This window comes from Myotis davidii, unplaced genomic scaffold (genome assembly GCF_000327345.1).
Source record: "Myotis davidii unplaced genomic scaffold, ASM32734v1 scaffold323, whole genome shotgun sequence".
NCBI classification, from domain to species: domain Eukaryota; kingdom Metazoa; phylum Chordata; class Mammalia; order Chiroptera; family Vespertilionidae; genus Myotis; species Myotis davidii.
Window position 1 is genome coordinate 550,957 of NW_006295491.1, and position 17,174 is coordinate 568,130.

Consider the following 17,174-nt stretch of genomic DNA (forward strand, 5'->3'; position numbering starts at 1 on the left):
ATAAATTTGGGAGATTGGGCCCTTATCGGATATAACATTGGCAAATATGTTCTCCCATGAAGTGGTCTTTCTTGTTGTTTTGTTGATGGTTTCTTTTGCTGTGCAGAAGCTTTTTATTTTGATGTAGTCCAATTTGTTTATTTTCTCCTTAGTTTCCATTGTCCTAGGAGATGTATCAGAAACAATATGACATGTCTGATATTTTGCTACCTATGAATTCTTCTAAGGTATTTATGGTTTCCCGTCTTGCGTTTAAGTCCTTTGTCCACTTTGAGTTTATTTTTGTGTATGGTGTAAGTTGGTGGTCTACTTTCAGTTTTTGCATGTATCTGTCTAATTTTATCAACACCATTTATTGAAGAGACTGTCTTGACTCCATTGTATGCTCTTGCCTCCTTTGTCAAATATTAATTGAGCATAATGGCTTGGGTCGATTTCTGGGTTCTCTGTTCTGTTCCACTGGTCTATATGTCTATCTTCTTGTGTTAGGTACCAGGCAGTTTTGAAATCAGTGGCTTTGTCATATAGCTTGATATCTGGTATTGTGATCCCTTCAACCTTGTTCTTCTTTCTCAAGATTGCTGTGGCTATTTGGGGTCTTCTTTTGTTCCATATGAATTTTTGGAGAGTTTGTTCTAGGCCTGTGAAATATGCCATTGGTATTTTAATGCATTGAATTTATAGATTGCTTTGGGTAGTGTGGACATTTTAATGATATTGATTCTACCAATCAATGAACACAGTATATTCTTCCATTTGTTTATGTCTTCCTTTATCTCTTTTTTCAGTGAAAGACACAAACTTTTGGTACACAGAACAGCATGCTTGATTCTCAAGTATGCTAAACAAAAGGAGATAGCCACTTTTTAAAAAAAATATATTTTATTGATTTTTTACAGAGAGGAAGGGGGAGGGACAGAGAGTTAGAAACAACGATGAGAGAGAAACATCAACCAGCTGCCTCCTGCACACCTCCCACTGGGGATGTGCCTGCAACCAAGGTACATGCCCTTGACCGGAATTGAACCTGGGACTTTTCAGTCCACAGGCCAACGCTCTATCCACTGAGCCAAACTGGTTTGGCGAGAGAGATAGCCACTTTTTATTTGCAGGTGCTATTATATGAAATTTTAAAGGCAACACTAATCTAGAGTTATAGAATGCAGATCAGTAATTACCTGGAGCCAGAAGTGAGATAAACTGACTATAAAAGAGCATGAGGGAACTTTTTGGAGTGATAGAAATATTCTACATCTTGATCATGATGGTAGTTATACAGGTGTATATAGTTATCAAATCTCTTAGAACTGTATACTTGAAATATGTGTATGTTATATGTAAATTTTAACTTAAAGTTTATTAAATAAAAAATATTTTTAGCCTTGGCCATTGTGGCTCAGTTGGTTGGAACATTGTCCCGTACACCAAAAGGTCGTGGTTTTAAATTACAGTCAGGGCAAATACCCAGGTTGTGAGTTCAGTCCCCGGTTGGGGCATGTACAAGAGGCAACCAATTCATGCTTCTCTCTCACATCCACCTCTCTCTCTCTCTCCCTCTCTCTCTCTCTCTTCCTCCCTCAGTCTCTCAAAAACAAACAAACAAATAATCAAACATATATCCTTAAATATATATGTATGTGTGTGTGTGTGTGTGTGTGTGTGTGTGTATTAGCTCTATAGATAGTCATATAAGGGTGACAGATGGACAAGTAGAACAGGAAGCAAAGAGGTGAGCAGCAACAAAGCTAACTTGGGGCCCAAATGGATTCTTGGGAACCCTTCCAGTGAAGCCCAAGTTCTAATCACACCAAGTATCATATTGCCATTATCAGTCCTTGATATTTCTTCTTCCATGCTGGTAATCAGTCTGTTTCCTATAACGCGAAATGGCTTCCTTCTTTCCTCTCTAATTCCTACATCTAACTCCATTTCTGTGGAGTTTCCCCCCCCCCCCTCTAAGTTCTCTCTTGACTACTGCAGTACTTAAGCAATTCTCCAATGAATTGATATTATGCAATTAAGAACTTGGTTAACCTCTAATTGGGTTGCTTTTACCTAAAACTGTAGTGGAAACTGGTTAAGGGAAGATTTCTAATATTTATACTCCTGTTATCTCCTTTCCCACATTCCACTTAATGTTCAAGGAAGTGCATCAAAATATGTCTTTAATCTCTGTAGTTCTTTCCATTTCTTCTCCCACAATCCTAGGTTATTGTCTCTTGTTTGGACTATTGCAGTATTACCTTAATTGGTCTCTCTGCTCTATTCTTACCCCTCTTTGTTCTTCACACAGCATTCAGAATGACATATTTTAAAAGTAAATCAGATTATTTTACTTCATTCCTTACAATACTTCCATTACTTCCCACTGTACTTAGATTAAAATATGATCCCTGCCTATCTAGATGCTATCTTTACCTTCTTCCTTTTCCCCTACTCACTGCTTCATCAAACTGAGCCCTTTCCCAGCCCAGGGTTTTTGTAATTGCTATTCTTCTCCTGGAATCCTTTTCTTCCAGTTCTTTTGTGGGGCGTGGTTACGGTGTTTTGGCCAGGTTCAAGCCTCGGACTAATGAAAGGACAGGGTCCTCTCATTGCCACGTGCAAGTCCCAGCTGGAAGGGCAGAGCCCTCCCAGCACAATTATAGCCAACAGCTATGGTTGTAAGCTTGAACCTATGGTCCGAACACGTAGCCCCAAGTGCCTTGTGATAGAGTTCGGGTGCAGGTAGTTAAGTGAGGCTGAAACTCACGAGAATGCTGTAAACAACGTGATCATGCCCCTACTTTGCCTCGTGGCATCTGCTATAAAATAAAGACATGGCTTGTGAGCTCTGTCTCCTCATCAGGGAGGCAGTGTCCCACTGAGACCCAGCTGTTATTCTCTGTCTGTCTTTCCTTAATCCTTTCACCCCCGCACCTGGGATCACCGTTGGTCATGCTGGCGTGACACATTCTTTCTATGGCTTCTCATGCTTCAAGGGTCAACTACAAGGTCACACCTGAGGCCTCTCCAAAAGAGTATCTGCATCCCTCTCAACAGAAGTGTTTCCTATCATATAATCTTGTTTATTTCTTTCCAAGGAACTTAGCACATATGAAATCTACCTTGTATTAGTTTACTGGCTTGTTGCCCGTGTCCTCATCAGTTAATAACCACCATAAGATAGAGATCTTTTCTATTTTGCTTGTCACTAGCTCCCCAGCAGCTAGCATCAGACTGGCTTATTGAAGAAACTCAATAAGTAATCATTGAATGAATGAACACATGAAAATGTAGTAGGCAAATAATAAGTACCCAGTGTTTGTTTTTGTTTTTCCCTGAAATTTTCTTTTCCTAAAATTCTTTTTTTACCTCAATTTTACAGGTAGTTCTGTCGTGACTGTAAAAGCCTTTGCTTCAGAGTCAATTCAAGACCACATTAAATATTCAATTTTTAGTGGAAATGAAGATGGAGTTTTTTCCCTGTGCTCCAGTTCAGGTAGGTCTCCTCTCCCCAATAACAGCTTTACTTCCTGCATCATGTAATGTTACGAGTAATAAATACTTCTCCAAAGGAAACAAAATTGAAAAGGTAGAAATTGTTATAGGTAAATAATTTAAAAGGTAAACCACGTTTTTTTATGGTCACAGATGAGAATTTGTAGGAAATCAAGAACTATTTACTTGTTCACATGTTCTTGCTAAGAATTCTATTCTTTACATTTCCAAATTAGATGGTTCCTATCCTACTCTGAGTTTTTTAGATAAATTAGTTTCTACTCATAATGAACTCATCTGTGTGGGAGAATTGGAGATATAGTCGAAAGATCATTGATATTTACATTGAATTGAAAATAAGCACATGTCTAGCCTGAGGGAATCATCATCAGATTCTTCCAATTTGCCACTGAATGTCAATGATGCAACAAGAGAGGACAGCTGGAAAGGTTTCTATATTGTGGTAAAGAAATTACTTCCAAATACAGCATGTATTAAATTTAGCTTTAACAAGACCATTATTGTGTTTTAAATGAATACCAATTGATTATTTAAAACATACTGTTTTTTACTAACAACTATGTAGTAGATACGTATCTACAACTTCGTTGTCAACCCTCAAGAAGTATGTTTTTAATAATCTCATATTACCATACAACTGCCTTATTTAATCTGTAATACATGCACATGGGAAGAATTGAGAGAGGGTAATTTCTTAAGTAAATGCTTTCTTGTCCAGGGTAGTGGTTTGACTTTTTGATCCAACAGCCTTTAGTCAGGAGCTTTCTGAGGTAGTCTGCTAGGAATCTTTATCTCTTCACCCCATCATTTGGTTAAAGGGTGATACAGGCAAAGAGCCATTGGAAGCACCATCAATGAAGTATTGGCAGACACTCCCCCCCCCCACCCTTCCAGTCAACACACAGTCAAGAAAAGCAAGTTTCTGTGCATCCACTTTTAATATATATATATAACATTGATAACATTGATCACTCATTTGGAGCCTTTGGGTTTATAGCTTTATTCTGATTTTCCTATTAGACTTTTCACCTTTTATGAGTTCAGGCTTCTTCCCTTGTTTTTCTAGAGTCTGTGCAGCTATCAGAGATTAATCTCAAAGAAGGAAGTTGTGTTAGAAATCCTTTTAACACAAATGGGATTTTAGTGATTGCTTACTTCCTGGGTTACTGTTTTCACTTATTTATTTATGGTTTGTATTTTACTTTTTATTAAATTTATTGGGTGACATTGGTTAATAAAATTATATAGGTTTCAGGTATACAATTCTATAAATAAATCATCTGTATATTGTATTGCATGTTCGCTAGCTGAAGTTAAGTCTCTTTCTATCACCATTTATCCCTCCTTTACCCTCTTCTACCACCTCCATCCCCTCTGGCCACCACCAGACTGTTGTCTGTGTCTATGAGTTTGTGGGTTGTTGTTGTTTTGTCCTCTGAGGATTCCCTACTACTGTATCGACTCAGTAATGCATTTCAATACACACACACACACACAAATTTATCAAGCATTTTAGTTTTTTTTTTATCATGAAGACATTTCAATATATATTTTATCATATTGCTGCCAAGAAACATTTTTTAAAATTATTAAGTATGATATTAAATTTATCTTTTATGCTACTTTTGTTGCATAATCATTAAACATATCTAAATATTATATGAATGTATGTACATTAAATTGCATACCAGTTAAAAGAGAAAACTGGTATGTATGATAAACCAATGGCATTTAAGTTGTGGTCACTTAATGGTAAAAATGGGAGAAAACCATTTTATTAGTTATAGGCTAAGTAAGTTATGATTAGATGGATCTCTGGTGGGCACTGTGTTTTCTGTCCATCCTTGCCAGAGTTTTCCCTGTGTTCATAGTCACAAACCAAAGGTTTACTTTTGTATCCAAACTTCTTGTCACTTTAGCTTAAAAACATCTACTACTCACTGTCCAAACCAGCAGGACTGTATGTCAATAACAGATGGTAGTATTCATTTCATTACTTGGTAGATTGACATAAAGCAAAAATGATCAAACTTTCAATGTTTCACGGGTGTAGCTTTAACGGGAGAGAGTTTAAAAGCTTGGGGATAACATAAATATTTATCATACTCTGGTTGTATATACGATATGCATGTGCACCATTTGTAATTGACTGAAGTCACCTGAGTGTGCTATCAAACACTTAGCATTTGAAGACTCATAATCTCATTTTTATGTGCATTTTGTAACTTGGACAAAAGCTATATATGTAGATATATCAGAAGGGAAATATTCCTACAGTTTCATTCTCAAGTTGTGTAACTGGCGCTCTAACATATGAGAATGAACATGAAGTTGGTGTTGTGAGGCCCTTCCTCTAAGGAAAACATGGACTCCAGCCCATCCTCTTAGACAGAACCCAGGAGGACTTTCATCTCACCAGTGACAGAAAACCCTTGCTGTCTCTGAGAAAAATATGCATATATCATCCAAGGCAAAATGTGGATCTGGTAGGTGCGCCAGCCGTGAATTATCTCACAGACTGGTTATTGTCTTTTCCACTTGCATAACTTTCGCAGCATATGCCAATTATTATGCCAAAAATAAAAATCAAGCAAGGAAAGCATTAGAGCTGCAGAACCATTCCAAGTTCAAAATTCCAATTATCAAAGCCCAAACACAAGCCTTTTATTAAAAACCCCACTTTGATCTGCACTATAATTGGCACACTTTCTACTCAGTGACACTGGCAATTTAGTGTTGCATTTCCATTGTGTTTCTCCTTTACCAGCGGTAACAGCACATGATAGCAAGCTGAGTGCCCTGCTCGGTGGAGACAGGGCTCCAGATGAGACCTTTGCACCCACTTCGGACTGGGGCTCCTCTGCCATTTGGGGGTGGGGGCTCCTCCCTTGTTTCATGAAGGTTTCTAAAGACCAGCTTCCTTCATTCCCTGCCCATCAAAATGCACCTTAATGATTCTCCAGCTGCCAATGGTTAAAGCTGTTCTAAATTTTGTCAGGGGTGTTGGTAACATCAGACTGTGGTTTGTAAAAGTAATTTGCCTTTCGATCTGAATTGGTAACTAAATCTGATGATAATAAATGAAAGTGATTTTATGAAATTTTAAATTTGATAATATAGTGAGTTCTTCATATAGAATAGAAATATTTAACTTCTCTTAATTACAGAATAGAAGCTATAAAACCCCCTCCAAAATACCCAGTATCAAAGTTAGCATATTTCTTGGGTTAGGATGGTTACCTAGGAAACGGGTTCAGCTAGAGCACTAAGAACTGTGGCTTCCAGAAGCAGGCTGTTTCACCAGAGATAGAATTTTTCTAACAGTCTGAGGCTACTTAATTTTCTCTTACTAAATTCAGACCTTGTAAAGATATTAAATCTATATCTAGTGATGAAGGGGAAGAAAGATATGGGTACAACACTGGGATCTACACCATCTGACTACAAAGAAACAGTCTAAGTATGCACTGTGTGACTTCTCACAGCTACCCTGTGAAGTCATTATTCATATCCCCATTTTACAGAAGGGGAGACTCGGCTCTGGAGAACCTGAGTAACTGACTCCAGGCCGCAGAGTTAGTGTTGGTGGAACCAGGTAACTTGCCTAAATTAAGTATCCAGGTCTACAATCTACGCTTGGTTTCAGATTCCTCGAACTCCAAATCAATGCTCATTCAGCAAATCCCATTCGATGGAATCTCTGACAGTGAGAACCAACTAAATCATAATAATAAAAGTAATAATAATAACATGAAATTCAGTAAGCAATTTAGTTGAAGTGGCCGGGGGTGGCGGCGGGGGAGGGGAGGAAAAGATAGAATAGAAACCAAAGGAAGAAATTATATCAGGATAGGAATTTCTTAATTTGAGGGAGGAACTTGAACATGGCATAACACCCCCCCTCTCCCCCCCCGCCAAGGCCACTTTCCCGAGCCTGGTTATGTTTTGCATACCAGGGCTTTCTGTAAGCCAGACCTTGAGCTGGGTACTGCGGATATGATGGTGTAAGAGGCAGGCAGCTCTCCCCACCTTGCAGAACCCTAAATCCTGAGGAGTAACTAGACTGAAGCAGGTGAACTAAGTACAGCACGTGTTTGTGAGAGTCCACTGGGGGCTGACAGTGATGGCACGGGGGTGGGTGGCCTGGAAAGATCTCTGAGGAAGCACAGGTGTGGGGACTGTTCGAGGCAGATGGAAAAGCATACATGGCAACTCTGAAATGAGAATTTGAAGAACAGAATACTTATGAATGTTATGACCAGAGCAGAGACAGGTGGCGAAGGACATGATGAGATTTCTGAGGTGGGAGAAGTCCTTTGGAGGTTAAAAATGCTGAAATTATCATAATCATTGTGGAAAGCCATTGTAGGGTTTTACACAGGGCAATGACAATGTTGTTTTTTATTATTTAACTAGAGGCCTGGTGCATGAAATTTGTGCACTGGGGGGGGGGTCCTCTCTCAGCCCAGCCTGTGCCCTCTCACAGTCTGGGACTTCTTGGGGGATGTCTGCCTGCAGTCTGGGACCCCTCACTCCTTATTGCCCACCTGCAGCAGAGGCAGGAGAGGCTCCCGCCATCGCCGCTACGCTCGCTGGCCATGAGCCCAGCTTCTGGCTGAGCGGCACTCCCCCTGTGGGAACACAATGACCACCTGGGGGCAGCTCCTGCATTGAGCATCTGCCCCCTGGTGGTCAGTGCGCAACATAGCAACCGGTTGATTTGCATATTAGGGTTTTATTATATAGGATTCAGAATGGGAACTGGGTTGATGGGAAGACCAGTTAAGTGATTAATTCAGCGGACAAAATGGGAGATGCCAGTGGATGGAGGAGGGCAGCAGCAGTGGAGATGAAGAAAGGTAGATTCAAGAAATATTTGGAAGGTAGATTTCCCAGGCACAGTGATGGACCAATTATGGAGAGAGAAAGAGGATTTAAGAGACAGCTTCAAGAGTTCAGATATTTTACAGTTTCTTTCCCTCCTACATGTTTGAACCTTGAACACCTGCATGCTCTCAACCTTTTTCACAATGACTCCAGTCAATAGAGGAGGGAGGCCAGCCAGCATGGGGCTTTGAAAAGGGACAGGTGAGCATAGGAGTACATAAGGCAAAGATGATTTGGAACTTTTAAAATAATAACTACAATATCAACTTCTTTTGTTTTCTCCCTGGGAATAAAAATAGGAGAACTCACTGTGAAAGAACCCAGGTTTCTTGATTTTGAAGTCAGAAATGAAGTACAACTCATCGTTTTAGCTGAAAGCAGTGGGCATAGAGCCTACAGCAAAATAGTCATCTTGATACAAGATGTGAATGATAATTCCCCATGCTTTGGGCAAAGCATTTACCAAGTATCAGTGCCTGAAGGCAAGTTTCACCATGCTCCTATCATACAGGTAACGGAAAGATGTTTGTGCATGTGTGTGTGGATTATCATGAATCAATGTACATCAGAATAGGCCTAAACAATATCTCTTCATGGAGGCTGATGGAAAACTTTCATCCTCAGCACTACTTTGATAATTTGTCACCTGAATGATCAGGGGGAATTTTTTTAGCACTAAATCTAGACTTTGTTTCCTCTATTTAAAGATCCTTTAAAACAGAGACTCTCAATGTAATATAAAAAATCCACATATGGATTCCTTTTCAGGCAACACTTTAAGCAAATTAGATTTTTTTCAACTATATTTTCCTCTTGCCTAAAATTGTAGCTGTAGACATATGAGACTCTACTGAAAGTTCCCTGGAAATCCTTTGGATGAGAACACGGACTTGCTTCCTAACCCATTATTTACTTTATTGTAAAGTGAAATGTAAGCTTCAGCAGTTTGTTAGTGTTGCTTTAATGGTTGTTTTTTAAATGTATTCGACAGTCTGTAATTCTGTCATAATGCATTTCTCTGAAAAACAGACTTAACCCCTGCTGCAGGTGAAATCCTTATCTAAGGCAAGAGTTGCTTCCTCACAGGTTTCTGCTGCCGACCTGGACAGCGGGTTGCACGGCCTCATTGAGTATTCCCTTCTCGCTGGCGAGCAAGCACAGCTGTTCCAGATTGACGCGCGGAGCGGCGTGATAACAGCAAATGGGATCCTGGATTATGAGTTCACCAGCTCCTACAGGTTGGTCCCAGGTTCCAGCCCATTTGATAAGCTATCGGCTTCCTTTCTGACCACACTGTTGTTGCTTTGAGCTTGACTGCCTATTTATTGTACAAGCTTAGTTGTAAAAGGTGTTTTCCCTCTGTTCCAACTTATGGTCACTGGGAGAGTCTTAGGAAGCATTTACAGCTTCAGAAAGGTGATTCAATTAGAATTTTAAGGTTCCTTTTCATTTTAAGATTTCTTGAATTTATGATGCTGCTAAGTACTAAATCAGAGACTTTTAAAAAATCAGTATTCGTCAAATGTCTAATGAGCCATTGAGCACTCTGCTAATGTTTGTTCTTACTATTTTTTAGAACGGTGAAGACTGAATGGCATTGCTCTTTTTAATTCTTTATTCTTTTTGTGTATGAAATTATAATCCTGTCATCAGGAACCTTGAACTGTGTTTTAATAGACATGATATTATTGAAAGCACCCATGGAACATTAAATACTTTTTTGCCTAGAGTCCAAGATAAGCCAGACTTATACAGAATTCTATAAAAGAGAGAATCATAGTGTTACAAGTCTCCTAGGTATTTAAAATGTCAGTGCTACAAAAGTCTAGCCAAACATATAGGGATATTTATGGCACTTCAGTCTGGAAAAGAAAAAGACTAGGGAACCTAAAATGGCTGTGAATGGGGACTGCTTTAAGAATGACAGCCACGTCTTCTGTGAAATACAATGAAACTGATTTTAAAAGAGAAAGCCCTGACCTGTGTGGCTTAGTTGCTTGGGCGTCACCCTGTGCATGGAAAGGTTGCTGGTTCCATTCCTGTCAGGGCACATGCCTGGGTTTTGTGCTCAATCCCCAGTAAGGGGCATGCAGGAGCAGCTGATCGATGTTACCCTCTCACATTCTCTCTCTCTCTTTCTCTCTCTCTCTCTCTCTCTCTCTCTCTCTCTCCCCCTCTTCCTTGCTCTCTCTAAAAGTCAAGGAACTATTCTTTAGAGAGAGAAAGAGAGAGAGAGGCACATTTCTACTGCTAATGAGGATAGAGCTCTAAGATATGTGTCAGTGTGAATGAAATAACAAGGTGCACTATAGTGCTATTTGAGCAGAAGCGCACACACATGCCTGGACCATGTCAGGAAGAAAATATAAAAAACTGTTAACCTTGTTTGTCTCTGGAGAAGTGCTCATGTGGGAAGTCTGGGGGTCAAAGCAATGCTTGACTTTCTTATTACTTATTTTAATATGCTTCATATTTTTTGTCTTATTTCCTGTATGTTCTTCCAAAAGTCCTTGCACATATAGTGCTTCTGTTAATCCTCCCAGCTATCTCCCGGGAGGTTAAGTTGAGTGTTTTCTTATTCGCTGAAAAGCCAACAGACTTAGAGGGGATTGCTTAGGGTCACAGAACCATTTTATGTTCCAACATGGACTCGCAGCCAGGGATTCTGATTCTGTCACTTTCCACTGTACAAGCTGACTTTCTATTGGGGGCTGGGGGGTACAGGTTTACCAAAGACCTAAGTGTCAATATTCTCCTAGGCTTGGCTACATTCATACTTTACGAGGAGCGTGCAGGATACTCCTGTGGTGGAGCAGTGAGAGCTGATTACTGAGATCTGTTACTGGGAGGATTGCATTAATTAACCTCTGAAAAACTTTAAAAGTTCATCTTCAGTTCTTTTTGTTTAATATTTCACAACATTACTTCAAAAGTATTTTAAAAGTTTAAGACTTTACCCTGTATTAACTAGTCAGATTTTTGGTAATATCTTACTATCATCAATTGTTATGATACTTACTGCATAAATGTATTAACACTGATGGTATAACTATGTTAAACCTATCTCTGCCATGATTATTGCTATAGTAATTTTAAGCATTAAGCCTTTTCTTTCCATAGATGACGGCAGGTAAATCCCAGCCTAGTTGCTATCTGGGTGATTACAAATTCAGAGACGGTCGAAGTGCAGCTGTGTGCCAGGAACTAAGCATTTTGATTGTAGACTTTCTGTTACTCAGTGGAGCCTAATTAGTCAATAAATCTAACTCCTTCCAGCTTTTCCTATGTATGTCATAGTTTCAATGTTCCCAATATTTAAATTGGTCCCAATATTTAAAAGTGCCCCTCCCCAGTTCTCTATAAAGAATTTAACTCAAGGTTGGAAGAACTGAGAGAAGGTGAATTCTACACATACAGCCACAGAGATACACACACATGCACACACACATACACACAGTCTCCAGTAGCACCATGGCAAGGAAATAGTTTACAGCTTCTGCTTATCTAGGCCAGGGCCTCCCCTTCTTCCTTGTAGCTTTTTCCCTCTTTAGTGCTCTTTCTGATACTTAAGGCAGTCGGAAATATAAGATGGTTCTCCCTAGTCTACTTATATGGCCAGTGAATGCCTTGGGAAAAGTGTCATTTAGCTTTTAACTTTACTTTTGAAATATTGTTATTTTTGTCTGATGAGGAAAATATTCTCAATTCCCATCCTCTGTTTTACAATATCAAACAAGGGGGGAAAACTATATTGTCAGTTACGATTCTATTCAATATAAATGCATTAAATTAAAATTAAGTAATTTTTGCCCTCATATTAAGCCTCATATAAGAAAACTCAGTAGAAAAAATAACAAATTATGAAAGACCGTAAGTTCTGCCTGACCGATATTTCCTTATTTTAAAACCTGTTTCCTGAGCTTGAGAAATAAAGCCAAATGAAACAGTTCTTGTTTCCAAGGAGCTCAAAACATTGAGTGCCCTTATAATCCATGGCAGGACGCATAGTAGCAATCACAATAATTCATGGTGCACCTGGATGTTGAATTCTTAAAATAAACTCTAGATTTACAGAATAAGGAAACTGAAGTTCACAGGGGTGAGGGTTGCCAAGACTATGTAGCCAGTAAATGATAGAATGAGATTCTAATCCCCTCGAATGGTCGTAGTAGGGATTCCTATTGTATTATGTGAATGAATCTTAAAAGTACACACCTGCCCTAGCCAGTGTGGCTCAGTTGAATGAGCATTGTCCCATGTACCAAAAGGTTGCCAGTGGATTCCTGGTCAGGGCAAATGCCCAGGTTGCAGGTTCGATCCCCAGTAGGAGGCGTGCAGGAGGCAGATGATTCATTATTTCTCACATCCATGTTTCTCTCTCTCTCTCTCTCTCTCCCTCTCCTTCTTTTCCTCTCTCTTTTTTAAAAAAAATTAAAAATCCATTTAAAAAGTATGCGCCTGTATATAAAATAAGTTTCAGCTTGCAGTTGTAAAATATCACATGTGTAGGGATGAACATGCAAAAATGCGCTTTGAATCATTTGAAAGCATTTCCACTGCTTGACTTATAACTGACAAGGAGAGACTCATCCCTTTTTAAGTTGATAATTGGATATTCCTGGGAGCCTTGTAACGCTTTAGGGCCAATGTTTTTATTATCAAACAATATACTTTTAAAAACCCAGTAGTAGCATAGAGTATATCAACAGACTAAGAAGAAAGTCAGCCACCATTGCCTCACCCATCTCAGCACCAAAGCCCCCTCAGAGACTGACATATAAATTGGTTTTCTCCATTATTATAAATACCAATATGTCTTAATTTATCATTTTAAGCATTATCTATCAACTTCTTGTCATGACAGATGTGTATTTAATATTTTTACTTTCTCTTATCCAATTCTGTCTTTGTATTCATTCACTGGTTTTCATTTACTTAGTAATCAGTGTTTACATTATATGATTCTATTAATTTTCACTTCAGAGTCATGTCATACTCATGTTTCCTTTCTTACCCTCCCCCTGCTCCAAAGTTAATGAATTATCTTTCTTTTTTGCTCACTCAATTCCCTACATCTATGTATTCCTTGTCAATGCTCCAGTAGCTCCGTCATGCCCACCCATCTTTTCCCCCCTCAAATGCCTCCCGTATCGAATATTCTATCAAGTCCTCCTTGTTGCGTCCACACCTGTTCCTGCTGCTTTCTGCCCTCCTGGTCTAGCATTAACAATCTGCAGTAGCTTTCTAAGCCTTCAGCAAAGCTGGGTATTTCATGGCTTTGCCTTATTGCTCTCCTAAATTAAGCTCATGTTCCAGACCCCAGGTCTTTGTCTTTTTTAGTTTTTTCTTCCAGTAGCTTTGGCCAGGGAAGTAAATTCTGTGAGTTCTTGAGTATCTAAAAGCACCTATATTCTACTCTCACGTGTGATGTATACAATGGATAGTATAGAAGTTGATTTTGATTTTGATTTTTTTAGAATTTTGAAGGTATTCTCTTATCTTTTATAGCCCAGTGTTGCTGCTGAGAAGTTTGGTGCCATCCTAATGATGTGTTTTGTACAGGATTTGTTTTTCCTTCTCTGTGGGAGTTCTCAGGTTATTTTCTTTATCTCTAATGTTTAGAAATTTTGTGATTATATACTGTAATTTGGGCCTTTCCTTGTGCTGAGCACTTGGTCTGCTCTTTGGATAAGGAGAAATCTTTCTATTTTTCTCTTATTTCATTAATAATTCTTCTTCTTCTTTTCTGTTTTGTTTTGTGTGCTTACTTTGCCCTGTTCCTTTGTCCTAGACCTTATTCAATCAATAGTTGGACTTCTAGATCAATTCTTTGTCAATAATATTTTATTTCCTATTTTCTATTTTTTGTTTTGTGTGTTGGTTTATTTTTGTTATTTTTTTTCAGGGGGAATACCTTAATTTTAACCTTCTAAACTTTCTTTTTGCTCTAGTTAAACATTTTTGGACATTGTTCATATTTTTATTTCCAAACGTTCATTCTTGACCTTTGAACTTTCCATAGCATCTCATTGTTAATGTATATATACATGCATTATCTTCTGATGCCTCTTAAAGGACATCAATTAGAATTGTTTTTACATTTTCTTTTGTTCTTTCGGGATCTCTGTTTCCTTTGGGCTCATTTCTTCTCTTTGTCTATTTCGCACTTGCATTTTCATGTTGGAGACTTTCTGTAAGTAACTGATGATCTTTGGTTCTGAGTGAGGCAATAGCAAAGTCACTGAAACCTTTGAGTGGGCTGGAGGGGCTTACTGACCAACACACTTTACTTTCAGATGAAGCAGAGAGGAGGTAGACTACTTTTTAGGATGACATACAAATGACAATACATGTAGAGAGTTCTTTATTCTTTGAGAGGGGCCAGTCTCATTGATAGTCTCTACTGGTAATACTCATTAGGGTAGCAACCCTAAAACATGGAGCCAGTTGGACTGGCTACAACCAATATTCCACAAAGGCTGCCAAGGAGCTATCATAAGAAACTTGAGGTCTCACACAGGTTGTGTGTAGAATCTCAGTGGATCTGCCGTTATAATTTTTAATTTTTTTAAGCCATTGAGAAACCTTTTAGTTGTCCTTTCATTTTGAAACTGAATCATATATTTTTCTCTATATCAAAGAATCCCAGTTTTTTTTTTTAACCTGACATCAGAATTACATAGAACCCCTGAAGTTGTAATGTTGTGAAGGGCGGTTATGGCTTTGGTGGAAGAAGGAGACATAACTTTGATGTCTTGGCCGAGACTTTAGTATGACATTGGGGAAGGGCAGGCAGCAGGGCCAGAGAACATTATGAGTTCATTATTTTTAGTAAAACATTCCCATATGTATCTGACTTATGTTCATACTAACAAAACAAACTTTCCACATGGAATTATTCCTAGGCTCCAGAAGTGTGAAACTCAAGTTATTGTATGCTGACTAGAGGCCCGGTGCATGGATTCGTGCACATTGAAAAGAAATTAATTAGAAGGTGGTCGGCGGGGCGGGACTAGGCAAGATGGGCGACACGCCCTGGAGCCAACCTCCCGTGTTCCCTCCCCAGCCGGCTGCACCTGGGGTGGCGCTGGGGCTTAAAGGGTGTCTGGAGTGAGTGGGGTCCCTCTGGCAGGTAGGGTCCCTCGGCCTGGCCTATGGAGATTGGTCCAGAACTGGCAGTCCGACATCCCCCGAGGGGTCCCGGAATGTGAGAGGGCACTCTGAAAAGTTGCTGTCGCTCAGCAACTCCTGTGTTGAGCATCTTTTCCCTGCTGGTCATTGCGTGTCATAGCTACCAGCTGGTTGGCTGGTTGGCAGGTTGCTTAGGCTTTTATATATATAGATGTTCCAACTTTGATATTGTTAAAGGCAGCCTGTGTGCTTCATGAATGGTAGATAAACAGTAATCGTTTGCTATTAAGTGGCATTTAAACGAAGAAAGAGTTGATGCTTATCTTACATCATTTTTGAAGATAAGGTTGAAAAGAAAGAAGACTTATTAGGTAAGCTAACAATGGAAAAGAGAGTAGAAGTGTGTCAACTTCCAAGACTCAGTTTCTCAAAAGGTAGCATCAACAGCTGGCTACGACTAATACCACCTCTGAAATAAAGATCATCTTCTGATTGACAACTCACTTTATTACTCAACTACCCCCGTGGACCTCCCAGTGTTTAGAGGAGAGTGAAAAATGAGCGAATGGTTACACATTAAGGAGTTATATATACACAGCAAGAGAGGGAAGTTGAAGGAGGATCATACTAGTCTATATAGTAGAACACAAGCTGTCCAGTCAAGCAAGACCTGGGCTTAAATCCTGGCTCTGTGTTATAGTACACTTATAATCTTGAAAAATCTTGAGAAACCAGTACTCAACATATATGAAAGAAAACCAGAGAAGGTAGCCAGCTGGCCCTCTAAGCAGTTATGGGAGAGGCTGACAAATAAATCATTAAGAACAAAGGCTAGTGATTGTATGGCAGAAGAATATACAGGGTGCTATGGGACAGAGAGGGACATCCAAATCAAATGAGAGGTCAGTGAAAACTACAGACCAAAGGGTGTGGGGACAGGATTCCAGGCAGAAGACAGATCATAGAAGGGCATTGTACATGCTCAGGGATTGGACTTCCTCTTGGAGACATGGGGAGACAAGGAAAGGTTTTAAATAGGGAGTCAGGTTTTTAGATAGAACAATTGAGTTGCAATGTGGGGGTTGGATAGAAGCAGATGAGACTTGCAGTGGGGAGATTGGTGAGTAAATAAGCACTCCAGATGAGAAAGGATATAATGAATACACACCATTCCGGTAAAGATGATGAGGCTCCAGAACCAACTTATCCTGGTTTGCCCAGAGCTGTCTGGTTTTAAAAAAAATCTGAAAGTCTCATGTCCTAGAAAACCCTTTAGTCCTAGGAAACCTACTTAGTTCCTGGCAAAGTAGGATGGTTGATCAGCCTTTCTGAAACTCTGAAGGAAGGGATGAAATGGATGAGATCACTAATTCAAGTGATACTTAGAAGGTAAAATCTATAAGACTCATAATTAGTTGGGTGTTGGAAGGGTGGTGACAGAAAGGGAGAAGTTGAAGACACTAATAAATTTTCTAACTTGGTTGCTGGATAAGCTAGTTGTATCATCATCCAAGAGAGGGTGAATCATGACGTGTGAATTCTTTCAGATCATGTACTTTCACGTCTACTTTATAGTCCTGTCCAACCATGCATTTTTTTGTATGTGTACTAATCACAGTGATTTCCTCTTTCAGTTCTACAATTTATATATATAT

At 39.3% G+C, this 17,174-nt stretch overlaps 1 protein-coding gene across 1 annotated transcript in view; it reads left to right on the forward strand.

Moving 5' to 3' along the window:
• DCHS2 (dachsous cadherin-related 2) overlaps positions 1-17,174 on the forward strand; it is an 86,696-nt gene that overhangs the window by 61,075 nt on the left and 8,447 nt on the right. Inside the window, exons 15-17 of the mRNA XM_015568040.1 lie at positions 3,368-3,481; positions 8,688-8,899; positions 9,475-9,626. Coding sequence (XP_015423526.1) covers positions 3,368-3,481; positions 8,688-8,899; positions 9,475-9,626 — 478 coding nt within the window. The remainder of the gene's footprint in view (positions 1-3,367; positions 3,482-8,687; positions 8,900-9,474; positions 9,627-17,174) is intronic.